A 26,988-nucleotide genomic window follows, 5' to 3' on the forward strand; every position below is an offset into this window, starting at 1 on the left:
ATAGACACTATCTCTTTAATATCGTCAATAATAATCCCAAAAGCACCACTTCGAGATCCCCTTAAAGAGCAAAAAAGGACTTGATGCGCATCCATTTCCACCTCAACCATATTCAAACTCTGAGCCTTCAACCAACTAAGAACTTTCCTCACCCCAGCCATAACCTCCGCATTCTCTTACCATAAAAACTCCTTCCCACCGTTGACATTTTGCCGCTATAAAATTACCATATATAAAAGTTCCGACTAACCCAACCAAAACCCATATCATTACTAGTCCATGACAAGATTGACAAGTCCTATTAGGGGAGCTTTGTAGTTTTAAAAAGCTCCATTATTATTATTATTATTATTATTTTTAATTTTTTGACAATTTATTTAGCGTTTCACATCAATCAAGTCAGTTAACAAATTTTATAAGAATTACATAATGCATGTGTTTTTGGTGGAGGTTTTAGAGTGCATGCGAATTCAGTGCACATGTGTTTTTTGGTAGGGACCAAGAGAGATGTGGGAATATCAAAAATGGAACAAAGGGATATAGGCATCAGAATATAAGATACACTTCGGTCATACTTGACTTTCTCCCCCCAACCCTAATCTCAACATCTCAATTCCCGCCTAATCACAATTATTTTTTTAACTAAATAATTAATTAATCTTTAGTACACTTTCAAAAAATAATATTCAATGTATTATTAAAAAAAGTTTCAGTATATTGAAAATGAACTCTATGTCAAGTTCACACTTTGTAAGATGTAACATGGTCCATGGTATATGATTGGTTACTTATAGCCCACTTGTGTCTTTTTACACTATATATATATATATATATATAATTAAAAATACTATGTCTATTGACACTTGTGTCTTTTTACACTATATATAGATAATTAAAAATGTTATTTAGATTGTACTGAATATTGTCTTAAATGCAATGAGATTGTACTTGGTAGGGGTGTAAATTAGTCAAACTACTCGTGAGCTACTAAGTTTAATTCAATAAATATTTGAATTTGATTTGGTTATTGACTTACTGCATGTCAAGACAAATTCAAATAGTTCAAATTATAAATTCAAGCTATATATATACATTTATTTATTTATTTATTATATATTATAAAATGCAATAATCAAGATGTAACATTGAGTTCTCAATGATATTTGGTTGTAAAACACTAATATCATTTTTTGTGTTCATCAAACTTGTGTCAAGCTCTAAAGAATTTATCCACTTTGGCCCCCACATTACCGCTGACGTGGTTCAAACTTTGATCTGTTGTGATAAATACTGTCTATTAAACCAGTGAATTAATTAACCTCCTGCCAGCATCACTTCTACCTCACCTAATTTTATGGAGTAGCTATCAGCCTATCAGGACAGCATTAAATTATGTATATTTCAAAAACTGGTTTATATAAATATAGTACCATAGCACTTGTACACTCTTGCGTCCGTTAGCTACCAAGAAACTAAAAGTAGAAACGCAGTCCTAAATAGTCACAACGCTCCCCATTCCCCAATCCAACAAAACACGCCATTCATTTCTTTAGTCTTTCCTCCTCTCATCTTTCTCGCACTCGTCTTTTTTGTCCGCTCTAAATCCTATCCAATATACCTCTTCTCAATCTCTTCTTATTCTTCTTCTTCTTCTTCTTCTTCTCTCTCTCTCTCTCTCTCTCTCTCTCATATATTTTTGTCTCAAAGAATCCTCTTGGAGCCACCCAGAAAGGGGTGACAGAAACGATGAAACACAAATTCTCCCTGTGTTTCCGGCCGGTCGCCGTGGAAGCAGAGGACGTTGTTGTCAGCCATGATCATGAGGTGTCTTATGATTCTGTTTCTACAAAAATTGTCCCAGGTGGAAATACTGGGATGGTTTCATCATCGAGCAGCGAATCATCGTCCTCGGTGTCGGGCCGTAAAAACCGAAAATTGATCCGACGAAAACGTGTCGCATTCAAGCACTTTCCTAGCCTCTTCAAAGCCATTGTTTTTCCAGATCCCATGGTCAGTTTTTTCCAGATCCTATGGTCCATTCCTCTAACCCTTTCTTTTTCTTGTAAAGTTAACAGTCTCCTCCATCCCATTTCTGCAGAAAAATATTCATCAACTTGAGCTTCCAATTCAGCTGAAAAGCAAGGGTCCAGTGAAAAACAGAAAGCCTTTCCACGTACTGGACAGTGAACCAGGGAAACCAGAAGCTGAGAATCAGGCAGAAGAAAAGTCCGCCGCCATTGATCTTCTGACGTGGAGCTCAAGTTCTTCAACCTCTTCATCGACATCTGAATCAAAAACGCAGCGATCAAGCCATGAAAAACCAATTACTTCTTGTTCGAGTTGGATGTCATCATGTTTCTGCACGATTGTTTTGGCCCTACTTGCAACCATTTTTCTGGGTAAGATCGGAGCCATAGTCTCAATATCGCTGGGGCTGAGCGCTTTCCATTGGTTGATTGGATACTTCCGGCCACCGTTAGATCTGATGAAGTCAGAAACGGCGGCTCCGAGGGAAAATCTTAAAATATGACAAAGATATTGACGGCGACTACTATGTTGCGCCTCAGTGTCGTATTCTTTAAATTAATATTAAAAAAGAATAAACAACTGTCTTATATTACCTCTGGTTATATCTGAACATTTGGTAACTAACTGTAAGTAGGAAGTTTGCTTTTTTTTTTTTTTTGGGAGGTTTGTTTTTTAAAGTATGAATTTTATGACACTAGGGCACATTCTAAGTCTTATTCACTGTATATTATTATTTACCATGAAAGATATTTTTCATGTGTTTAGTGTATATCCGAATTTAAATGAGTGCACTAATTAATTACACTTCTCTGTTTGTCTCGAGTTATTTACAATTTAATTTTTTTATATATTATTTAGTTTAATATTAATGTATAAAAAATTATACATTTGAATATTACATTAAACTTACTATATTCAATGAAAAAAAATAAAATTCTGAAATTACATGCATAACAAAGTTAAAAAAAAAAAAAAAAAAAGATGTAGTCTTTTTTAGGATAAGAGAGAAATTAAACATGTCGTTACTATCTAAGGATGTGATGTGTACTGAGTAAACCTTATTCTCGTATGAAAGTCCACAAATCACACATAAGAGATAAATTGTACTAAGAAGATCATGTGTGTCGGCTTGATTGAGAAGGTATTGAAAAGTATCATATTCATGACATTCAAGAATCCGCCACCCCTTTCAAGGTAAGCCACTTATATTTACAATTTTTTTATATAATATTTAGTTTCATATTAACATGTAAAACTTTTACATTTAAATATTACATTAAACGTACTATTCAATAATTTTTTTTAATTATATAAAAAGCAAAAAGAAAAAAAATGATTTAATTAGATCGAAGAATAAGTTTGAGTGTGATAAAGCCTCTTTTTTATGTGGGGTTCAATTAGCTTTTTTAAGGATGTTTTATTGAACATGTTGTATTTGTAATATTTTTATATTGTTAATATTAAATGATGTAGTTAAGGGAAGCACGGGTGTTTTGTTGTTCTCTCTAGGGAAACTACTGCGTGGTGAGAGGAATGTCACTTGGGGAACTACTACGTGGTGAGGCTCGTGGCTGGTAGAAGTTGGCTACTGGAATTGGTTATATCACGAAAGGATTTCCTACGTGGTGGATGACGAGAGTAGCAGATATGATCTCAGAAGTTTCTTTTTGCTCCAAACCTCCCTTAATTCACTCACCTTTGCTTCCAAAGCTTTTCGACCAACCCATACTCCTTACAAAATAACACAATTAAGACTAATCCTCATGAAATTTAGAATAATCTATGAACAAAATGGACTAAAGATAGGGAGAAAAATATGAATAAATAAGCACTTTATCACTAAATTAAAGCAAGTTGGAACATTTTCACAAAAGCAATACAATTCAATAATATTCGATCTCTAAATTAAAGTGATGGCCTAGTGAGATACACCCTCAATTTTATTATGTTTTATTTAATTATATACGGCATATGTTATTAACTGTATATTTCGACAAAACATTATAAAATTCAGCGTATAGTAAAAGGCTCAATTCTATAATTATAATGATTTTTTTTTTTACTAATAAGAGAAATTTATAATCACTATACAAGATCTTAAGGGTGTGTATAGATTAAATCTCGCCTTATAATCTTAATCCGTAAAGGATCACAAAGAAGGTAATTAAACAACTTAGGTTGTTAATAACTTATCGACTCAAATTAAAAAGACTAATAAGTCACTCCATCTAAGAGTCAAACTATTGTAACATTATAATTACCGTCAACCACCTGACCAACTCGGTCGTCGTGGTTAATATTTTTGTTAAATAAAGTAGCATAACATTAAAAAAAAAATGTTAGGCAAGTAGCATATTTCCACTTGTATAGGCAGTACGTACTGAGCAAGTGAGCATATACACTGAATCGATTATTCTTAAGCATGAAGTAATTTAACCATGTACGTGTAGGTCTCAAGAAGCCTAACTTTTTGTGGTGCCTTTTATGGTTTAGTGTATTTCATGTAAAGTTGTCTAACTTTGATAATGATTTGATCCACGGATAGTACTGAATGGATTATTGTTCAAACCAAGACAGATTTGTACACATGAAGATCTCTCATCATATTCATATATCTTCTTTATATTTATATATAGGAATAAGGTTCAAATTGGCCACTGAACGTAACCTGAAAATGTAATTAGGCTACTGAACGAAAAAAAAAGTGCAATTGGGCCACTGAACACTCCAAAAATGTGCAATTTCACCTGATAGCAGGTTACCCTCAATTTTAGCAGGTTATCTGCTTACGTGGCAGCTGAGTTGGCATTTTTAATAAATTTTAATTAATTTTTAATAAATTTAAATAATAACTTTTTATTAAAAAAAATTTTAAAAAATAAAAACGACTTTATTTTATTTTTTATTTAATTTTTTCCAATTTTTTATAAAATTTATTATTAAAATTAATTATTAAAAATTATTTAAAAATTATTAAAAATGCCAACTAAGCTGCCACGTAAGCAGGTAACCTGCTAAAATTGATGGTAACCTGCTATCCGGTAAAATTGCATACGTTTGGAGAGTTCAGTGGCCTAATTGCACATTTTTTGAGTGTTCAATGGCCTAATTGCACTTTTTTTTTCGTTCAGTGGCCTAATTGCATTTTCAGGTTACGTTCAGTGGCCAATTTGAACCTTATTCCTTATCTACAAATTTAATAAGAGCGAATAATGTTAGGCCCTTAACTGGAACAAAAAAAATGTCGGTACTAATTGTTTCTTAAAATGAATGGTTCATATTATTTTGATTTTAGTATCTTTTAATGATTTTCCTTATTTACCCTCTATTATATTATTTTCCTTCCTTAAATAACCCTAAATTCCGTTAGTTTAAACTTTAGTAAGGAATATTCCGTTAACTATTTATTATTCTTAACATACTCTTAATTTATATAAGGTCTTAGGTTCGAACCCCATCCCAAGTATAGTTGGCATAATTGTTAAACATATATTATGAATTATGAATATTATATTTGTATAAAATACTTGATAAATAAATAAATAAATAAATATGTTATTTATTTATTTATTTATTTATTTATTTATCAAGTATTTTATACAAATATAATAAATATTAATATTTTGTTCAATACTTTCACATGATTATCTACGACACACATCTCACAACACATGAAACATGTAGGGAAAAAACTACTACTAAATATCAATAGGTGTTTGTACGTTAAAGAGTTCATATTACAACTAAAATCCCAGTCATATACAGCAAATCTAAAACTTCCTACACCCTAATCTCATTGCATGATGAATCCCTCTATGCTTCTACCAGTAACCTAATTGCACATGACACACTACCAATAAAAAAAAATAAAATAAAAAAAGGACATGTACTGAACTCTATGTTCATAATTACTGAACTTCATATTCATAATTATTGAACTCTATATTCACAATTACAGAACTCTATGTTCATAATTACTGAACTATATGTTCATAATTATAAAGGTATATATTCATAATTTTTTAACTTCATATTCACCATTATTGAATCTCTATATTCATAATTACAGAACTATATGTTCATAATTATGTTCACAACTCTATGTTCATAATTATAGAACTATATGTTTATAATTTTTGAACTATATATTCATAATTATAGACAATTTTAGAACCGTGTCCACCTTGCAAGGTGGACATGGTTCCACAACATAATTTGCCCACTTTATTGCTCTTATTACTTAAATTAAAAAATAAATTAGTAACTACAACAAAAAAAAAATACATACGCATTTAATTAATTTAGAATTAGATGTCTCACAACACATGAAACATGTAGGGGAAAACTACTACTACCAAATATCAACATGTGTTTGTAAGATAAATAGTTCATAGCACAACTAAGATCTAAATCATATACACAACAAAACAAATCTAAAACTTCATACTCCATAATCTCATTGCATGATGAATCGTTCTATGATACCACCAATAACCCAATTGCACATGACACACTACCAATAACAAAAAAAAATAATAATAATAAAGACATGTACTGAAGATGAAAACAATAACAATGCTACCCAAAAGAGAATTAGAAAAATTTAAACCAAAAAGAGTATTTATTTAGACTATCGCTTTTAGACTTAGTACTTAGATTAGTGTTATTACAAAGTTGCAAACATTTATTTTTGTGACAGTTATATATAACCAACCTCTCATATTTTTTCAAAAAAAAAAAAAAAAAACCTGTCATATATTATCTTGCATTTATATACTTTAAATTACCAATTTAAATAAACAAATTCAACATTTATTTACTTATGCATGAACATCTTCTATATAATATTTCATTAATATACTTCGAAATACTTATTTAAAAATAAGTATTGGGCATTATCCTATTCGCGCAAAGCGCGTAGAAAAACTAGTATATAATAAAACAGAATCTAGCCACAAAATTTTTCCTCCAAAGTGTGAATGCATTTTGATAGAAACAAAATTAGCAAGTATGAATGCATTAATTGTGTGGGTAGATGTATTTATATATATATATTTTTTGAAGTTATTATGTGTATTTATATTTTATAAATTATATTTTATTATTATAGCTCTATCTCTATCTCTATATATATATTAAAGCATCATGAAATATGGAAAAAGGTTTATTGTGTTCAAATTTATTGGTAAAGTTTTATATTTAATATAATTTGTGTATATATTCATTTAAATCTCAATTATAATTAATTTGACTCCACATATATAAAGAGGAGAAATTAGATATAAAATAAATATAGTTCTTACATAAATAATCTTTTTCAAATGAATAAGTTTTTTGTGGAGATTTTCGACAAATATTGTATGTTATTTTATTTACAAGGTTTATTTAAATACGTTAGTTATATAATTAAAGTAGTTATTTCAATTTCAAATTCCTTTCAAACAAAAAAATTCAAATTCAAATAACAATACAAGTAACAATAAAGTTTAAAATCAACATAATAATAACATAATTAAACTGTTAAAAATAATAAATATTACATTGTATAGTTATACTTACATTTTTAATCAAACTAATTCTGAACTCAAGAACTCAAGTACGTTTTTCTGTTTCCACAACCATTACTTTCTTTGCTAATTAAGAGGGTGTCAAAATTTTAATTGCTAAATTTGTTAAATTAATAATAATTTGTGCATCGCACGAGACAATTACTAGTTTGATATATGTTTGATCTTAATTATTTTAAAATCTGAGTTGTTATTTAAAAAAAAAATTAAATATTATCCGTTACATGCTAGATGTATGAAGCTTGAATTCAAGGTTATTTAAGATAAACCAAATTATCCCTAATTGTTTGACTTCAAGGTAGGTAGGATTTGATAATATAGTTTAGAGGCAATAATAGTTGTAGAGTTTGGCAAGTTTGAGACCCTATCTTGTTATTAGATTGTAGTTTTTTTTTTTTTTTTTTAATTTAAAAAAATATATTTTTAGTTCTTATTTATTTAGATTTAGAAGTGTTGTACATTATTGAAATTTTAAATATATTTTATTGATAAGTTATTTATCGTTTGTTAGTAGGTATGAATGAAAAGGTAATTACATCTTCTGTACGTCTACCATTAAATGTACTAAAAATTAAAGGAGTGTTATTATCATTTAAAATATAATTAATGTCTCTTTCGGTATATAAAATACGAGATGTGAGCGATTATACAAATATAAATTAACTATTGGTTGAAACTATTTGAGATATATATAAAAAAAAAAAAAAGAAGGTTTTATTTGATTAATCATATTCACAAGAAAATTAATAAATATGCAAATTAGATTACGAGTAACCATTCTTCTCTATCTTTCTCCTAGTCTTGGCATATATGTGTGTGTGTGTCATTCTCGGGAATGATTTGGAGTTTTTGTTTTTGTTTTTTTTTTTTTTTAATATCTCTGACTCGTTGATTTACAGTAGTGACTTGTATATTTATTATAAGTGTACTTGTGTTTTCTTCCATTGTACAAAAATAATTATAATTACACTTTTTATTCATAAAAAATGGGGATCACACGAATCAACCACATAGGAGAGGTAACCATGCTCATAATTGCTACTAGTACCCAAGGGAGAAGGTAAACCATGTTCATAATTGCCAATGTTTGAGAGCGTGAACTTGGTAATAGCCTATAAATCATAAAAAAGAAGTAAATCATCATCATACTAGATCATTACGTACAAAAAGCATATTTCACTAACTCAATCACCTTTTTTAAGGCATAATCTTTTTTGGGTGACGAGAGAAATCTGTAGTCACTACTCGAGGGTACAAATTTCCACTTTGTGGTTCTAGTCGGCAAAGAATTAGAAGGAGGTACAAGGCGGAGATATTCAACCTTGTGATCCTAATCAAGCATCCTAGCTGGTAAACTAGCCTAACTAGATTGTTCATAGTTGATCGCTTCAAACTAAAAAGATTAATAAACCACTCAGACTAGGAGTCAAACTTGAAAATTACTTATAAAGAGTTAATTCTAGCGAAGTCCCTTATCTTTAGTGGTAATTTCAAATTTAGTTCCAAACTATCATTTTTATCATTTAACACCCCAGAACATCATATTTTGAACATTATTGGTCCTTTTGATGAAACCCTATTTTAGACAAGAGTATTTTCGTCTCATCAAATTTTTTAAAATTATTTTCCCAATGAGTTAATTCCAGCGAAGGTCACTTTTTCTTTGATGGCAATTCTAAATTTAGTCCTAGACAATCGTTTTTGTCATTTAACACCCTAGACTATCATATTTTAGAAACTTTTGATCTTTCTGATGACTTTTTTTTGGGTGAAACCCTATTTATGGAAATGGTATTTTCCGATGACAAAGAAGAAACTTTTTTTTTTTTTTTTTTGCTCTACAACTATAGTATATGGTTCACATAATCATGGACTAAAGCAATAGCAATCAGACTAAAGTCAACTGGGTGGCGACACCCTCAGCTTCCCAACTACATTGCAAAATGATTCCCTCGCACTCGAAGGTCCTCATGTACTCGGTATAACCATTGGAGAAAGACGATTTGGGGCCTAGTTGAAGGAGATGAAGACGAGCTGGGTGCAATCCACGACTGAAAAAACGAAAATTGAAAAAAAAAATGGCTCAGAAAACTGAATTATTATTTTTTAAATGAAGATATGAAAATGTGTTGCCTAAAATAGGGTTTCACCATAAAAAGTCATCGGAAGAACCAAAAGTGTCTGAAGTATGATAGTATGGATTGTTAAATAGCAAAAACGATTGTCTAGGACTAAATTTAATTGGCATTGTCACCAAAAACAATGGACTTTTGCTGAATTAAGTCATTGGAAAAATAATTTTTTAAAAAAATTAAGAGACGAATTTACGCTGACCTAAAATAAAGTTTCACTGAAAAAGTTATCAAAATAATTAAAAGTGTTTAAAATATGATAATATAAAATATTAAATGACAAAAAAATAATTTAAGATTAAATTTAAAATTACCAAAAAAAAAAAAGTTACCTTCGTGGGAATTAATTTACTTATAAACTTATCAACTAAAATCTGGTGTTTTTATTTAATCAAGCAACCAATTATTAAATATGGATTGACATGCATTTGGATTAATAATGTGTTCCAACCTCCACGCGTGCGGATACCCAATCATCACTTCATTAGTATGTGGGGTCATGGATTATCCATTATCTGACCCTTCTCAAAGATTTCAATTTTATTTGGTTATACCGCGCAAAGACACCACACAATTATCTTAACAGTTAACACCAAACATGCAACTTCGGTACAAGGTAGGATTTTGTGTGCATTATGATAGCTTTGAAACCCCCTTTTACAGGACGCATATATAATGTCCAATGGACCATGGTAACGTAACCCACTAACAAGAAGCTGCTCAATTATTGAAGCAACAAAAGGGAAAGAAAGAAAGAAAAAGATTTTATTATAAAATAAATGCAATCAGTATATATTGAATTACGTATTCAATTACTTAGTGGATGAGAAGTCTAGCTTAAAACTCGTTCTCAATTGCAGAGCAAGTTCATGGAATCTATTATATATGTATTGATTGAATTTATTTTATGATAAACTCTCTTTTCTCTTTCTCTTTCGTTTTTGTTGCTTCAATAATTGAGCAACTTCTTGTTTATAGTTTATATGCAATATTAGTTCGGGTTCCTACAAACATTTGAAAAGGAAAACCAAAGTATTAAGAAAGAATAGAATGGCTGCTTTTAATGATTAATGCCGTAAAAAAACATGGTGGGCTATTTTTATTTTTTTAAAAAAAAATTAATTTTTGGGTGATGATAAAAACTTATCGTCATTATATGAGAATGAACACCAAGTAAATTCTACACTTATGCAATAGTTCACAAACCACATGTGATAAGTAAATTGTATTAGAAAAACCTTTTATGATGGACCTACAAATCAAACTCATGATTTTCAGGTACAAAAATTATACTCGACCTAGCTGAACATGTTGGATTATTGAAGTTCGAACGAAGAATTCTATATCGTTACACACATATATAATATATATTTATTGAGATCTATCATATTATACAAAACACAATAACATGTGTAATATTAAAATAATTTTCAATACTATGTACATATATATTACCTTTTAAAATCATCTCAATATATAATACATATTACAATCATGATTGTACTTTGTATTATTAAAAACAATTTCAATAATATCATGTAGAATACATGATTAGAGTGGATTTAATAAGACCAAGTACAATCACGATTGTAATTGATATTATTGAAATGATCAATTTTCAATGACACCATGTATTTTAGTATTAGCTAGAAATCATTTCAATATTACACAAAATGAAGATTAAAATTTAATCACTAAGTTATAAGGTAGTGTAATTTCATCCATAATTAATATGACGTTACAATTATATCTTCTAATTATTCACCAAAGTAGATAAGCTCAAACTGGCATGTATATTGAATTTTTTTTTCTTCTATATTTTCTGGCTTCTTGAAGCAATTTGGTCGGAACTCAAACCCAGTTAAGGTACATATCTCTCTCTTCTACCTACGCTCTCTCTAACAATAAACTAACATACAAAATGTACATCGAATCATAAATCTATACAACGTTACACATATCCCCTCCCTCCTGTCTTCACTTTCAAAGGCTTCTCAAAAGTAATGGCCATTTCTTGAATGTCTGTCAGGCCCAGATTAAGAAAGGAGAGATGATGCATCAGCAGCATTTTCAGTAGATTCGGCAATCCTCGCTGCCTCGGCTATTCTTAGCGCCATCATAGCTTTGTACGTTGCTAGATCGGCATTTTCCATGAGCTGCTGCGCTTTCTGACGCTTGATAACGGCTAAACCCTCTTGTCTATTCGCAGCAGCTTTCGCTTCTTTCACCTTCAGAATGGCGCTCTGCTGCTGCTGCTGCTGAGCATCTTGTTCGGCCAACGCTGTAAAAGGAATTTTATTTGAGATTACAAACATCGGTATGCAACATATTAAAACAAAATAGCAAAACCCGAGGTTATTCTGCTTTCACTAAGAAGCTAATGAGACCAATACCTAGTCCAATCATTTACCAAGAAACGAAAAACATGGATGTGGTCTTTTTGTTTTTAAGTAGTTCGTTATTAGCAAACAATAAGCATGGATATGACATCTACCATTGATAGTTTCAGAAGGTCAAGAAATTGTAACATAATCACACAAAACAATGACAGGAAATACGGTACAAAGGACACACACACCTTGTAAGAAAGTCCGTTGCTTGCCTCTTCCAGCTTGGCTTCCTTGTCGTTTGAATGACCTTTTCTTCCGCAGAACACATTTTGCGGTCATTAGAGTTCTCCTCGGTTGGTACAACTGTCCAGTTAATATTAAAATAATTTTAGACGATGTTGAAAACACCAACTATATTAGTATTATGTTCAAATCTTTGGTAAACCAAACATTTCTGCAAAAGAATGAAATATTTACCTGGAATACCCTAATTAGTGCAGATCGTTTCTGTTTTCGCTTTTTACACCAGTAACCATAAACAGCCTCAGCAGTTTCTTTTCTTTCGGAACTCAGGCAAGTATTAAGAGCAGCTTTATCATCAGAAGAACCATCCGGATTACAGAAAACCCATTTTTCGAGAGAATCAATCATTAACTCAAATCGTTCAACTGTGATACACTGATGAAGACTGTTTTCTATGCAGCATTGACTATTGAATTCATTCAGCCACTCCTCATCGTCAGTATCCAAGTCATAGTTTGCTGTCCTCTTATCCAACGCTCGAGCTAGTTCATCAGTTTTTACAGTAATGTAAGAATCGGGTCGAATAAATGGGAAGGTGGCATCTGCATATCCCGACACTTGACATATTCCAGGAACGGGAATGGTGCTCACTGATGAAGGCTGTACATTGCGATCAACACATTCCTTATAAAGTTCCTTGAAAATCAACCAGTCTCGTCTATTAGGAAACTCCAGCTTCCAACTATTATTACAAGTCCATATTATGTCATGAGTAACACGGTTTGAACTACATGGCCTCATAACTTTTTCGGCAGTAAGGTTGTATCGTCTCATCCCTCCTTTCTTAACAGCAAGAGTCCACTGTTTCGAAACAGATTGTTCCAACGCAATAACTGCTCCCTCCTCCCTGTAACACTTATCCGACTCTATGACCAACAGATTTGCTGAACAGCTTGTAGCATCTAGGTCCCGTGTTGAATCCAACAAGGCAGATTTTAGCTCTTTGATGTTCCGGGCAGTTGTTTTATTCAAACTCCTAAGCCCAGAATGGGATGATATGGAGGACAACTGGATGCCACTGTGTCTGAACCTCAAACTATCAGAAACCATAGCTCCATTTGCTTTCTGTAATCCAATAACGGAAGAACGCTTACCTCTCCTTGGCCTCATCCCTCTCCTTCTCTTCTGGATACGACCACTCTTTAACTGTGAATTGCGTGCAGCTAATTTTGGAACCCTAACTGTTGGTTGCGAAAGAACCCACTTCCTAGAGTTATCTTTATCAGATGCTATACCTGAATGCCCCGATTTATCACTTTCAGAACGATCACACAATCCATAATCAGTGTAATCAGTCATTTCGTCCGACACATCAATACCCATCGAGGGCATCCAGAGAACATAGGAGGGTGGTACTGATCTTAGAGATAAACTTGAATGGAGATACATAAAGCAACATGGAATTGCAGAGAAGTTAACAGTGAACAGTGGTACAGAATACCTGACACCAGAAATTATACAAACTCCAGCTCTCATTTCAGGAGTACATTCCTACAAGAGAACCAAAACAGGGCAAAATATTATAAAACTTGCTGGACAAGAACATAGAGACGGAACTAAGACAGAAACAACAGAAACAATTTACCTTCAGAAAATGGATTCCATGCAAAGAGAATACATCACGAATTGGTTTTGAGCATATGAATGCAATAAATTGTTCCAAATTGACCATAGACCTCCGCAGACAACCCAAAAGTGAATTCAACAAGCAGTAAATCGAACGACCAGATGAACAAGAAGAATTAATGACAACAGACAGTGCAACGGATCCAGGTAGATCAGGGGAATCCTTGGGAGAATATCTAGCTTTTTTCTTCCACTGCTTTCTAACAAAATGCTTTCCAAACCTCCTGTCTTCCAAAAAAGCCTTGTCCTCACTATCATAACCTTCAGCCCTATACTTCCGTTTCCGTCTATAAACAGCTCCCCACCTCCTACCTACATTTGCATTCTCATTCACAGCCTCCCCTGCATGCCTCTCCAACTCAAGTTCTACTGCGCTACTCTCTAAATTTGAATCTACTTCCATTTTGGTAACTTGCTGCTTTGAGAAAGCATCATTTTCATGCCACCCATTTTCCTTGCACTGGGGAACTTCAGCACCACCTCTAACACCACCATTCTCAAGAAGTCCAATCAACTTTTCCCCATTACCAGCTCTCAAATGCTTTCCCTCTACTTGGGTCCACAACCTTCTACCTGATCTTAACACCCTTGCCCCGAACACCCTGGTTGTCCTTCTCATCCCAACAGAAGGCATCGGTGGCCCGTGTTCTAAAGGCAGAACCCCTGCCCCTGAACCAATCTTTTTTTCCTTTTTGCAGCGTACACTGGTATGAAAATCCTCTCCTATTTGTATACTGCACAAGTCAACGTCTCCTTCAAGATCAAATTTTTACTCATAATTCACATCTTGAACAAACACACTCATCCAGTGAGTGAAACTGTTCCCAACAACCATGCATGCTAAAGGCTATTGATGAGATATAAAAATCCAAGATTGAAAGCCTTCTGAGTCAAGGCAATTCACATCTCACTAGGCAAAAATCCCAGTAAGGGGAAAAACAAGAAAAAAGAGAGAAAGAACCGCCAAGCGTGATACGTTGAGAACCCACTTCAGTAATATTTTTATCTGATCAGATTGTTAGTCTCCCATTAGAGGACGTGAATGCCCTGCACATGGAAGTGAAATAAATTAGTGACAGACAAAAAAAAAAATCAATTTTTTTTCGGGAAAAATAAAATAGCGAGACAATCACGGTTAAAACACCCACCCACACACACGCACATATGAATACATATAGATTAAACGAAAAATCCCACATCTTAATTCTCAGAAAAGCTAATAAAAAAAATTTACAGAAAGATGGGGTTCGCCGTTACCTGCGATGACAGATCGTTCGAAACAAAGGACATAAGAGAAAGAGATGACAGAAAGGGCGGAGTGAGTGGAGGGAAATGGTCGGGACGGCGGCCGGTGGAGAACAGAAGGGGCGTGTTCAGACAGAGACTTCAGAGTCGGCGCATGAAAGAGTTGGCAGGCGGTTGAGATAGATTAGGGTTCTTGAACAATTCAGAGGCTCTTTCTTTTTTAGCCTCTTTTTCGTTTATTTATCAACTTTTGACCCCTTACTTCTCTCATCGATCAGTTTCCACCGCATACATTAAGTTTCTAAAATTACAAATTTGGCTCGAATCTTTGCGTATATTGTGATATTAGCTGCATAGATATTTTCAGTTTATAGCCTTGGACCACACAAAGTTTGTCACTGCCTTTTGATCTTCGATTCCCTTTGTTTTTTACAAATGATATCTTTTTCATTGGGCCCTATGTTGCCCAAATATGTGGGCCAGTGAATTTTATTTGGGCCCAACTGATAAGCCCATCTCCTGAAGCAATTAACCTTCAATAGCTTTGGATTAACATTAACCTTAATTAAAACAAACTGGCAAAAGAATATTTGATGTGGCCTATGTTGGGGAGAGTAAGGGTAAAAGAACAGCTTAATAATATGTAAATGCTAGTTGAAAATATAAAAACTGCCCTTTATTGACATTGGAATTCCAGAAAGGAACATGAAAGCTTAAATAAAACCAAAGAAAAACAAATGGTTCACACATGACAAACCAGCTGCAATCACATAACAAGAAAGTAAATTCCAAGCAGGGGCATAAATGTATCAACATCCCAGACTAGAAGTCACTGGTATTTTGATCACAAATCAGAAATAATCATATTTCAGAAAATGCCAAGAGTGCCCTCACTGCGGCTCCTGCGCATAGAGGGTTCGGGTCTGAAATTTGCGAGCTTGTTGTTGGATTCACTAGGATGAAGGTGATGATTGCTTCTTCGAGATGCACTTGGAGGCAAGTGACCATGTCTGCTTTTGGATCGCTTCGGTGAGGAATTTGATTGACCTTTACGACCATGAATGGACGAGGATGATGCTTTGTGTGAAGAAACACTTGTGGTTCCCTTCCGCACAACCTTGAGTTCTGCTTTAACGCCACGGTCAGCCTGGTGGGAACCAATGCCTAGTCGAGAAGACCGGTCTGATGAATCCTTCAATGTGCCAATTTTGATGGATTGTCTATTATAGTATGCGAGCTGTGGAAGAAGACTCTGCACGTACTTCCTTAGCTGTTCATGACCGACATTCTTCTGGGCAGGGTTTCCTTCCAGGTTGATTGCTTGCAGAGAATTGTAATTAGCTGCAAGTTGGCCCAGAGATTTGGCTGTAGATATTTTATTAAACCTCAGATCCAAAATATTCAATTTTAGGAGGCGGTGAAGACCCTCGACCTCACTAATTTTGTTGCCTGCTAGGTACAACTCTTTCAGGGAGGAACAGTAAGCAAGACCTGCAAGTTAAGAATCATTACATTATGCAAATTATTATTATGCTGTAATACATGCTAAGATGCCATTCAAAACTACATGTCACTGTTGCTCAGCAATAAGCCATTTATTTCCACTATATATTACTTTTCCAGATCTACTTGCCATTGATATATTAGTTGTCTATTTATTCATTATCTGCAGATTAAAAGAAGCACATGAATTGAAGAACGAGCATAATGATCACTTAAGTTTCCCTACCAACCCAGTTGTAATATTATAGAAATTTTTTGTTGATAAAAGCCTCTCGTTGTTCTGGAAAACTGTTTCCAACTGCATAATGAATGGATAAAACAAGCTTTTATTCTTTTCATGACCATTGGATATTATATACATGACAGGTCTATTTATTATTGTACTGACCAATATCAGAATATAAATGTTGTTCACACTGCATTTACTTGGTTTTATCAAGACTTCATAATACATTTTAATACAACCATACCGTGTCCAATTCTCAGTATTCGATTGTAGCTCAGGTCAAGTACACGAAGTCGAGTAAGCTCTCGTAATCCTTCAATAGTTGAGATATTATTTCTGGAAAGATTCAAAATATGAAGCCCTCGAGGCAAAGCACCCGCAGTAATCTTTGCTGCAGAAGTTAAGAGAGAAGACAAATAAACATGAGTTTGATATACTAAGCCAGAAAAAAAAAAAAAAAAAAAAAACTTTCAGAAAAAGGTTGGGTGGAAAGCAAACCTATGGAGTTTCCAGATAAATTAAGTGCTTTGAGGCTCAGAAAGGTACTGAGAAATGGAATAACAACCAATCCGTGATTTACAAGTTGAACAGACGTGGCTAAAGCACTCAAAGAAGAGATATATTTCTTAACTGCTTCCATACCAGGATTCACCTTCTCGTCCAACTTTCCCAGGGGTGACCCATCCAAGACTTTATCATTATGTATCTTCTCATGATCACTACTATCAGGGATAGCTAATTCATTTGTTTCTTCAAGAGGGTCACAATCCTGGAGATTTGTAACCCACTCCTCAATTCGTTTTTGCCTAAAATCCTTGTTTGGTAACTCATTCAACTGGCAAACCAAGGATTCTCCATTAATGTTCTTCTGCATACTCACCTCATCTAACACAGGCACAATCCATTCTTTTGCTGAGCCCACATAGTTATAGGTTCCATAATTGTCATCAACTGGATTTTCACCAGTAATTTTCTCATCATTTTGAACATAGCCCTCTCTTTCCCCATGCTGCATAACTTGTTTCGCTAATCCATCCATTATAATTTCCTTTCTTCTTGTCTCTAGAACAATCAAATCCTCAGCAGATCTGGGATAAGGCATACTGGATGTAAAATGTTGACCAGTGGAGTGCATGTTAGGCAAAGAACATGATTTTGCAAAGGTAAATGAAGTGCGAGGTGGATGCACAACAGGCTCATCAGCTCCAGATTGGTGAAAGCCATAGTTTTCACATTCTTCTTCTCTCTCTGACTCTTTCTGGTATTCAATCACAGATATAGATTCAGAGTTTGCCAAATCAGAATTTACTTGAACAGATGTAGAGGGCTGCACCTCTTGACTGTTATTGAGCAAGTTAGTTACGAAATCCTTGGCACCATCTTGGGTATCTGATCCATCAAATGAAAATCTTTCACGACTTTCATCCTCTGAGTTATAGTCATCATACAGCCTTCCTTCCTCCCAGCCCAATCCAAAGCCTAAAGACTTACTCTTTTTAATATTTGCACTATTATGATCAACACTTGCAGTGCATTCACTTTTGTATTCATCCCCGTTCTCTTCAGATTTACTGCCATGATCATTAGAAGAGGAATCTATAACATGGCCAGCATCACACTCCTCATTCAAGTGCGGAGGACTGGTAGCTTGACAATAACTAAAATCCTTCATGGAATGATTCTGAGAATGATCCTCCAGGCTCTTTTGCATTACTTCAGCAGACATTTGGACTGGCTTCTGATTGAGAGATATTGAATTAGAATAGAAATATGCATTAGCAAAACCTCAAACTGTTATTGGTGAAGGCCGAATAAAAAGATTTATCTGCTAACCTTTTGTTTATGCGAGTGGATTTGAGCATGGAAGCAGGAAAATCTAACCATTCTGATAGGAATAACTAAATCTAATTCACACGAGATCTGCTTGCCTTCTAGTATTAAGGATCCCTACCATCTAACGTATTACTAACCAACTGATTCAACAACTACAGTTTCAGTGAACTTAAATAGCATGCTACCACAATCTTTCCCAAAGCTTAGCTCAGGTTGACCTTAGCCATAATCAAGTGATAATCCCTCAGAGACACGGCGCAATCTCCAAATATGTGATGATTTTGATCTCCTGAGAACACATAACAGTATCACCCCCTCGTTTTCACCCCACACCTGCTTTGAGGTGGGAGAAAAGTTGGAAGTTTTTATAGTGGCCAGACTGGAAGAAGATTTTTGTTAGCTCTATCGATCCAATCCTTACTAAGCATTAGAAACTCCCACCTGACAAAACATGGAAAGGAGATGAACCAACCAGATATAGGAAGGAAAGCAAATGAACACTTCCATGTACTCAGTAGCTGAACCATAGAAACAAACAAGAAGACTAAAAATTATGGAAGTTGGAAGAAGCAAACAAGTTGGAAGGTCATCCGTAGAAACAAACAAGACCTTCGTTACACTGTAATAAATTTATAAATTAACTTTAGTTGGAAAAGAGATAACTCATCTTCAATAAATCCAAACCATAATCTCTCAGTTCAAATCCAAACTTCCATGTACTCAGAAACAGGAACAGGATTTACAGAGCAGATCCTATCCTATGGATCATACCCAATATACATAGATTCTTCAATGATATGGATTCAATACGTCACACCAGAAAATCAAATTCTAATGATAAAAAAACAGATCAAAATCCATTCAGTTGTCCATTAATGTGCCATATGTGCATGTGAGTATTCATATAATCATATCTAACAAACATAAACACACAAAAATACAGATTCGTATACAGACATAAACACAAACATAGATCAATATTAGAATATTTCTTTTAATGATTCATATATATACTATAAATCCGTGGGAAAAAAAAACAAAACAAAACAAAATTCCATGAAAAAATAAAATAAAATAAGAAACAGAAGATTTCATTTCATACCTCGTCTTAGCCAGATTTACGTTCTCTTCAAATCCTCAATGACGCAAAGTAACTAACTAACATGAAAGCGGCAAAAGAAAAGCTTTTTTATGGGTTTTTAATTTATGTGTTCAAAAAAAATGACGAAAAGAGAAAAAGAAGAACTTGTGTAGAATATGAAGCCCTAGGAAACGGCTGGACCGCTGGAGATGGTTGGTGGTGATATATAGGAGATTGTTCCAATTTCCAAATGAGCGGCGCCGGTTTATTCTAATTATTATTTTGATTTTTGTTTTCTGAGAACCTGAAATTCTGTCGACAGGATTCTATCAGTACAATAACAAATAATTAGCAATAATGACACCATAATCATTACGAAATGGATTATACGTACTTGTATTTAAAGCGTCGCTTTGCATTTAATTATGAATTGGGATTAGCTCATTAGCATAAAGCCCACTCAATTTGGGCCTGGTATGGGCTTTCAAGCAGTTATTCAATGGTGAGAAGTTAGGTAAAACTGTAAAACAGTGAAGCTGCGGAAATGGCTTCTCTTCATTCCAGGACGAAGCTTCTCCTGCCGTGGAGAGCTTTCATAGCTCCGCTTTCATGGTATCCGTTCCTCCCGTTGTCTTCTTCTCCGGTACATGATTCTCTTCCCGAATATTCGGATCGCGGCGCTAAATCGTTTCTGCTAATCACTTGTAAAAGCTTCTCCTCCAACACTTCTCTCGATGAAGGCTATCAAGGCCCTGCACTTATCGATTATCGGTGAGTGTTCTTCTGAGATGATTCTGTTTTCAGTTCTGTGTATTTGCTTTGAACTTGGAGTGTTTATTTTTATGTTTGGTTGATTTTCACCACCGAGAAATGATAACAGAATTTAAAATTTGAATATGTGAAAATGGAAAGAAACACTAATCCGTTGCCAATAACAGCGGCCATTTCAGATGCTTAAGGAAATTTAGTTGTGATCTCTTGTGAGACATGTTTGGTAGAGTTTATTCTAGAACTTATAATTTCTTTTAAGTTCTAAATAAATACGGAATAAGTAACTGTAAAATATAAAAAATCTAAAATAATAATTTATTTTGAAATATTACTTAAATAATTTCTATGTCGGTGCACATAAATGATCTGTTCACTTTACTGTCGTTATCAAAGTTTGAACCTTAATCTTTTCTCTCAAATGCTGTTTACTGAACCAGTGAACTAAGTCCATACCGCCATGCGAGCTGAACATCTTGAGTCAGTAAACTTTGTCAGATGACTCTTATGGCCAATTTGCAAAATTTTGTTGTTTGCCTTTGTCTACACTTGGTTGTTCCATTTTCATATTACTTGACAAAGTAAACTTTATCTGCAGTGGTCCATCAAGGTTCGATTGGGATCAGAATTTGAAGGCTTGGGTTTATAGACGAACCAAAGAAAACTTGCTCCAAGTCTTAGAGAGTGAGTTTGGAAAACTCTGTGCTACACGCATCACTTTGTCTTAAGTCACTGACAAGTTTTGATTTCTTGCAATTTGCAAACGCATTTGTTCATCCGGTATTTCTATTAAGTTATTCGGAATTGATAGTTTGATTCTTACTTGAAAAAGTCTAACTCAACCACATGTAAATGTTATTGGTATTTGGGACAACTCTAATCAAATTGATCATACTAATTGACTTAGTAATCATAAAGTTACAAGTCTAACTCTTAATGGGAGAAGTTTATTTATTGGTCTTATTAGTTTAATCAGGTCAACTATAAATAATCTAAGTTAATTTACTTTTGTGTGGTTCTTTACTGACTAGTATCACTAGATAGAATTTATTTCTGAGTAGTGATTGTGAATTTTCTCGTAACTCAAAAAATATTATTGATATTTTCCTAAGAGTATCCAACAATTGGTCATTGATTACCCTCGAAACATTTTCAAGCTGAAAAGATGTTTGTGTTATAATAATGTTAATTTGGTTGATGAAATGACAAACATGTGGAATGCAGGATCTCTTGCCCCAGCCTCCTAGACGATCTACCACATGATTTTAAATATTAATGAATAAAAAATAATACTTATTATTTGTGTCTTAATGTATATTTAATTTCTTAATTATTTATTATGTACTTGTTTAGATCCAATCCTTATGCCATGGGTCAAGGTTCACAATGCATTGTAGATTCTGGTGTATGTATATGTATTTTATGTTGTGAGTTTGTGTCTTGTGTTATGAAATTTTGTATCTTAATAGTATTAATTTTGTACCTAAAAATAAATTAATAATTGTGTCTTATTTTATGAATTTTTGTATCTTCTGTTATGAAATTTTGTATATATGAACACAAATTATGTACTTAAATCATATTTGAAAAATAAGTAAATATATAACAGGTGTATGTGTCATATGTTTGTTATTTTTTGTCTGAAATTATGTACCTTACAAGTATGAATTTTGTACTTCGTCCTTTCAATTTAGAATCCATAATGATATCCAATCATTATACCGTGCACCAGGGCGCCTTCCAAAGCGACGTCGTTTTGTTAATTTCAGGTATAAAATTCTGTGCATTCTATTATATAATTTTGTACATTCCAAAGTGATGTCGTTTTGTTAATTTCAAGTATAAAATTTTGTGCATTCTATTATATAATTTTGTACATTTGAAACTGATAGTGCTAATTGCCACGTAAGCAGTAATCAACACAGATACGATCAAGTAAAGCGGTAAACTTTTATAGATCGGGTGAAAAGGTTCTAAGTACAATCTAGATAGCTGCTCGGGTGCCGACTGAATACGGTCGGGATTCTCTGATAACAGCTTATCGATCGTCCAAAAGATCCTCTCACTGTCGCAATGGCGGGTATTTATAGACGCGAGGCAGGGGACACGATCCGGGCTTTCCGGCCAGCCCGACGCGTGGCTTGGACACGTGTCGTCCCCTCGGGCGTCCTGATGTCCCCGCCAAGTGCTGACGCGTGTCTCTCCTCAACTTCTGTTCAAGGGTGGCCAGTCGGGAACGTAACACTCCGATCGGGTAACACCCGGTCGGGAACCGATCGGGTTCTTCCTGAGATTCCCGCCCTGTGACCTGCAAAAAGAGGAGGAAAGAGACAAGATGGGTCGGTCGGGTAGGGCCCAGGCGGTCGGGTAGGGCACAGTATGGTCGGAATATACCCTATCAGAAACATTTAAGAATTTTCAGTTATAAAATTATGTGTTTTCAGGATTTTTTTTTTTTAAAGAGTTAACAGCACAGACACGCGAAAAGATAAAAAATGAATGACCCGGGTTTATCCCTCCTTTTGTTACAAAAAAAAAAATGAATGACGTCGTTTTAGACTAGGGTGCACAATGTCCTGGTGCACGGTATAATTTGCCAATGATATCTGTATCTTGATCCATGATATAAATTGTCTTTTATATCATTCATTACTTGGCTATAAATATCTGGTCTAAATTTTTTTTAATTAAAAAAACATGAATTGTAAAAAGTATGATGGGAAGCTGTTGTAATTCTTTGTCGGGCCACGCGATGTGATTGTATAAACAATAAATAGCATGATGGGAAATTACAACCACAAATTATATAACCACATCATAGCCATGAGTGAACGCCGCAGAGTATGGAATAAAAAACTAGAAATATCTGCTGCAAATGGATTCCTCCGACAGTCAAATATAAAGTATTGATTTTAAGGAGGGACAGATTATTATAAATATGCGTGGGGTTGTGGATTATAATTAAAGAAGACGATGAATGGGTGGTGATGCTGCATGGGGCTAACGCCGCAACCCAATATGGTTGATTAAACTTCAGCCTTTCACCTGCGTTCAATTTGAACCACTCGTTGCAAATTTCTTATTGCACAAAATGTTCTGATTCCTCTCTAATGCGTGCTCAAGGACTTTGATAGCCATTTAAAATAAAAATAAAAATTATAAGCATGGTTTCTTTGTACCAAAGAAATAAATAACAATACCAAAAAATATATAGTCGAATAAGTAGAGAATGATTTTCCACACATAATTTTCTTAGTACGATTTACATCTCTGGTGTGGTTCACATACTAACAAACTAAGACAATCACCGATCACTCAGACGTTTTAGCTCCAAGCATGTCTTCTTCTTGGGATGACCTGGTCTAAGGCACTAATTCCATAATGATGATGACTAGTTCAATATGAGTATAAATTGATAGAATGACTATCCCTCTTTACAAAATATGCATGCATTTGATTTATCTCTATTAAAAAAGTATCCATGAATTTAATTATTTTTTATAGATATGATCGTCTTAGCTTCTTGCATTGTTGCCAAGTTTAATTTGAAGATGGCTACCCTCAACATTATCCTAAATTCTACCTTATTATAAAATAATCTTATTCAAAGTTATCTCAAGTTTATTTTAATTACTATACTAGCTAGGAGTCTAGACTATAACCAACCATAGAAAATAAAAAGTCCAAATCCTATAAAATTCTTTGCCGAATAACGAAACCTATTAAATTATTTACTCTATTAAGTATGTAATAGTGGGAAAATATTATATGAATTAATTTATTATATAATATAATTTTACATAACTAAATAAACTAATTCGTGAAAAGATTAAACAAATTAATTTGCAATTGTTCAACGTGTTATAGAATATAAGACAATTAATTCTTCGTAATTATTTATATGGTAATAAAATATTGTATTTTTATATTTGTTAATTGTTAACTATTTTTCATAGATAAACTTAATTGCAAATAAAAAATACATTACAACTGAGTAACTAAAATTTATCTACTCTTAAGTTTTAACCGATGCCCATATACACGCGGCAAAAAAAAATGAAAATAAATTATAAAAAAAATAATAATTAAATCAAAATCCAAACTGATCATCCTATCTTTCCGGCGGTGAATCTATACAAACCGACCCATTTGGCTATCTTCCCGTTTCCGGATCTTCATGGGTCTTGTCATACCGTTTGACAATGAACCAGCAAAAGCCGGCGGCGGCAATTTACAGGAGTTTTCCCCTAATAATGAACTTCCACGATCATCCTATTTCGGCCAAACCAAAAATGAAATCAGATAATTTGAAGTGTAGAGAAATCATTTTAAGTAATTCTATTCAATGCGTGGCTATTTTTGATCTTTAGTGCAGAGAATGAGAAAGCAAATAAGGAAGATTTCGTACATCATCAGAGAAAGGATCTGGATTGGTTTCACGCAATCGTTTCAGGAAAACTTCTCCCTCCTCGCCGCCGTGGGATGAATCTTCGCTGCTGCTTGATGAAATCGACGGTGGCGGCGTTGATGACCACGGAACCACCTGAATATCCTCCGAATCACTGATCTCATCCTCCTCTTCATCGTCCTCGTCGTCATCATCATCATTATCATCTTCGTACCCTGGTTCATCGACGCGGCTCTCTCCCTGGCTCTCCTCCGCCTCCTGCCTCCGTCGTCTTCCAGTATCTGCAACGCAGCTTCCGCACAAGGACACCGCGAATCCGAGTTTGGCGCCGGAAGCCGACCACGACGTCGGCGAGTGGCAAACGTTGCAGAGCAGTAAGCGCGAGTGACGCTCCACGAGAAAGTTGGCCGAGTGCACCTTAGCGTCGCAGTTCCAACACAGATGGGCTTGATCAGACTCGCAAAAAGTCTTAGCTATACCTTGACAGAGCTCGCAACTCTTCTTCATCTTCTCCAACTCGAAGAAACCTCTCGAAGAAAGATCGAAAAGAAAATGAACAGAAAAGACTTCGTCAATGGTTGGGGGAAGAAAAGAAGGAGAAAAAAGAGTAAACAAGTTGCAGCAAACTACCGAAACCGCCCTTGATTACCGCAAAATAACCAAAGTGCCACTGCCAACTTGATTTTTAAATTACAAGTGGCATTATATGATCGCGCAGCGAATTTGAAATTCAATGCTGAAATTTCGCAGGCACAAGGAAAATGTGAGTGACTGGCACAGGCGGCGCGCGTGGGGTGAATGGTAAGAGGGACTGCCACGTGTCAGAAACTTATGATGCTTCCTTGCAGTTGGTAACTGGATATTTTGTTTCATTGATGCCGTGTCTACGTGGCAGATTTGGTTGTGTGGAGGCGGAGATTCTGATCCGCCAACGTGGCTATCTGCGTGGGACCCAGCGCTGAGTACGTCGTCGCCTTGAGACGCACCTTGCCGACTTGTGACTAATATAGGTTTTGCTCCCAAGTCCCAATCGAAGTGTAAATAGGGCTACGCGTAGTTCCTAATTTTCCGAGTCAACAAAACGCCCAAAACATTTCTTCAACCGTGTGTTACGCACTAACACAATTGACCCAGCTTCACAAAGATGAAAGCTGTGTGTTCACACACACGATTCGTTTCCTTTGATGCAAAATGCAAATGAAATATGATGGGGAATATACATTGGGTTCAAGCTTCCCGTACACTCCGTATTTCTGTTTGTGTTGGGGTCAAACATTTCGAGTCCAAGTCAAGGTCAAGGTCAAACCCACCCACGCTTGAGCCTATATAAGGGGCCTTGGCCCTCCATTTTAGGGGCTCTTCCTCTCTCCTCCCTACACTCCCTCCCTCTCAATGAGAGCTCTCTCCCTTCTCTCTAGAATATGTACTAGACAACATACAAGAACACCCATGAATAAAAGATCCATTTGAGCTACTTCTTGACTACTCTATATTGTTCATACACACAATATACATTCAAGATACCCCGGATCAATTATCCAGATCAACATGTTTACTAACCGGAAAACTTGTCAAGCACCTTGTGTTGAGATGACATGTAGTGACATTTCTCATATGGGAGGTCATGAGATTGAACCTCAGTAGAGGCATTGTTAACTCTTTGTGTTTCAATAGATTGAGAAAATATGTTTGAACAGATACGCATAAAAAAATAAAAATAAAAAATAAAAAAAAAAACCCCGAAAAACATAACTTGTTTAGTTACACTTAAAGTTATATATTATTCACATTATCAAAATTAAACTCTATATTAAGTTTTAGATTTTGATTAAATTCAATAGATTATTGATTCAGGTTTTAGATTTTGATTAAATTCAATAGATTATTGATTCAGATTTTTTAGTTATGTTATATCGTAATATAAGTTTGGTTCAGATA

At 34.3% G+C, this 26,988-nt stretch overlaps 4 protein-coding genes across 9 annotated transcripts; 1 reads left to right on the forward strand and 3 right to left on the reverse strand.

Moving 5' to 3' along the window:
* The first annotated feature begins 1,451 nt into the window (after window positions 1-1,451).
* LOC109155741 lies at window positions 1,452-21,464 on the forward strand. Of its 4 annotated transcripts, XM_019303380.1 has the most exons (4): window positions 1,664-2,010; window positions 2,099-2,354; window positions 4,665-4,671; window positions 21,241-21,464. In XM_019303380.1, coding segments are annotated over exons 1-3 (522 nt in total). In that variant the 5' UTR covers window positions 1,664-1,746; the 3' UTR covers window positions 4,667-4,671; window positions 21,241-21,464. The 4 variants fall into 4 exon arrangements, with proteins under 4 accessions (XP_019158924.1, XP_019158925.1, XP_019158923.1 ...); XM_019303379.1 differs by lacking the exons at window positions 4,665-4,671; window positions 21,241-21,464 and adding an exon at window positions 1,452-1,648 and having other exon boundaries at window positions 1,713-2,010; window positions 2,099-2,684; XM_019303378.1 differs by lacking the exons at window positions 4,665-4,671; window positions 21,241-21,464 and having other exon boundaries at window positions 1,667-2,010; window positions 2,099-2,684.
* LOC109155733 lies at window positions 11,502-15,451 on the reverse strand. The gene is made up of 5 exons (XM_019303370.1): window positions 15,244-15,451; window positions 13,946-15,033; window positions 12,535-13,851; window positions 12,306-12,420; window positions 11,502-12,008 (listed from the first exon to the last, which is right to left on the reverse strand). The coding sequence occupies exons 2-5, from the start codon at window positions 14,618-14,620 to the stop codon at window positions 11,764-11,766; spliced, it is 2,352 nt and encodes a 783-aa protein (XP_019158915.1). The 5' UTR covers window positions 14,621-15,033; window positions 15,244-15,451; the 3' UTR covers window positions 11,502-11,763.
* On the reverse strand, window positions 15,886-20,173 carry LOC109155735. 2 transcript variants are annotated; one of them, XM_019303372.1, is made up of 5 exons: window positions 19,896-20,173; window positions 18,794-19,234; window positions 17,459-18,695; window positions 17,205-17,351; window positions 15,886-16,722 (listed from the first exon to the last, which is right to left on the reverse strand). In XM_019303372.1, the coding sequence occupies exons 2-5, from the start codon at window positions 18,842-18,844 to the stop codon at window positions 16,100-16,102; spliced, it is 2,058 nt and encodes a 685-aa protein (XP_019158917.1). In that variant the 5' UTR covers window positions 18,845-19,234; window positions 19,896-20,173; the 3' UTR covers window positions 15,886-16,099. The 2 variants fall into 2 exon arrangements, with proteins under 2 accessions (XP_019158917.1, XP_019158916.1); XM_019303371.1 differs by having other exon boundaries at window positions 17,459-18,698; window positions 19,896-20,172.
* A 3,111-nt stretch (window positions 21,465-24,575) lies between the features above and the next one.
* On the reverse strand, window positions 24,576-25,727 carry LOC109155743 (zinc finger protein CONSTANS-LIKE 2-like). Of its 2 annotated transcripts, none has more exons than XM_019303385.1 (2): window positions 25,054-25,727; window positions 24,576-24,914 (listed from the first exon to the last, which is right to left on the reverse strand). In XM_019303385.1, the coding sequence occupies exons 1-2, from the start codon at window positions 25,555-25,557 to the stop codon at window positions 24,774-24,776; spliced, it is 645 nt and encodes a 214-aa protein (XP_019158930.1). In that variant the 5' UTR covers window positions 25,558-25,727; the 3' UTR covers window positions 24,576-24,773. The 2 variants fall into 2 exon arrangements, with proteins under 2 accessions (XP_019158930.1, XP_019158929.1); XM_019303384.1 differs by having other exon boundaries at window positions 25,051-25,727.
* Between the last annotated feature and the right edge of the window lie 1,261 nt (window positions 25,728-26,988).

The sequence above is a fragment of the Ipomoea nil genome, unplaced genomic scaffold (assembly GCF_001879475.1).
Source record: "Ipomoea nil cultivar Tokyo-kokei standard unplaced genomic scaffold, Asagao_1.1 scaffold2704, whole genome shotgun sequence".
In the NCBI taxonomy this organism is placed as follows: Eukaryota; Viridiplantae; Streptophyta; class Magnoliopsida; order Solanales; family Convolvulaceae; genus Ipomoea; species Ipomoea nil.

Coding starts and splice junctions, on each gene's coding strand:
- LOC109155735 (XM_019303371.1), bottom strand. CDS start 18,844: ATGGTTAGATTTTCCTGCTTCCATGCTCAAATCCACTCGCATAAACAA. Junction 18,699..18,793: donor TCCACTCGCATAAACAAAAG/GTTAGCAGATAA, acceptor TCTCTCAATCAG/AAGCCAGTCCAAATGTCTGC. Junction 17,352..17,458: donor TTTATCTGGAAACTCCATAG/GTTTGCTTTCCA, acceptor TAACTTCTGCAG/CAAAGATTACTGCGGGTGCT.
- LOC109155741 (XM_019303379.1), top strand. CDS start 1,747: ATGAAACACAAATTCTCCCTGTGTTTCCGGCCGGTCGCCGTGGAAGCA. Junction 2,011..2,098: donor TTGTTTTTCCAGATCCCATG/GTCAGTTTTTTC, acceptor CCATTTCTGCAG/AAAAATATTCATCAACTTGA.
- LOC109155743 (XM_019303384.1), bottom strand. CDS start 25,557: ATGAAGAAGAGTTGCGAGCTCTGTCAAGGTATAGCTAAGACTTTTTGC. Junction 24,915..25,050: donor CAGATCCTTTCTCTGATGAT/GTACGAAATCTT, acceptor TGGCCGAAATAG/GATGATCGTGGAAGTTCATT.
- LOC109155733 (XM_019303370.1), bottom strand. CDS start 14,620: ATGCCTTCTGTTGGGATGAGAAGGACAACCAGGGTGTTCGGGGCAAGG. Junction 13,852..13,945: donor ATGGAATCCATTTTCTGAAG/GTAAATTGTTTC, acceptor GTTCTCTTGTAG/GAATGTACTCCTGAAATGAG. Junction 12,009..12,305: donor GCAACGGACTTTCTTACAAG/GTGTGTGTGTCC, acceptor TTCCTTTTACAG/CGTTGGCCGAACAAGATGCT.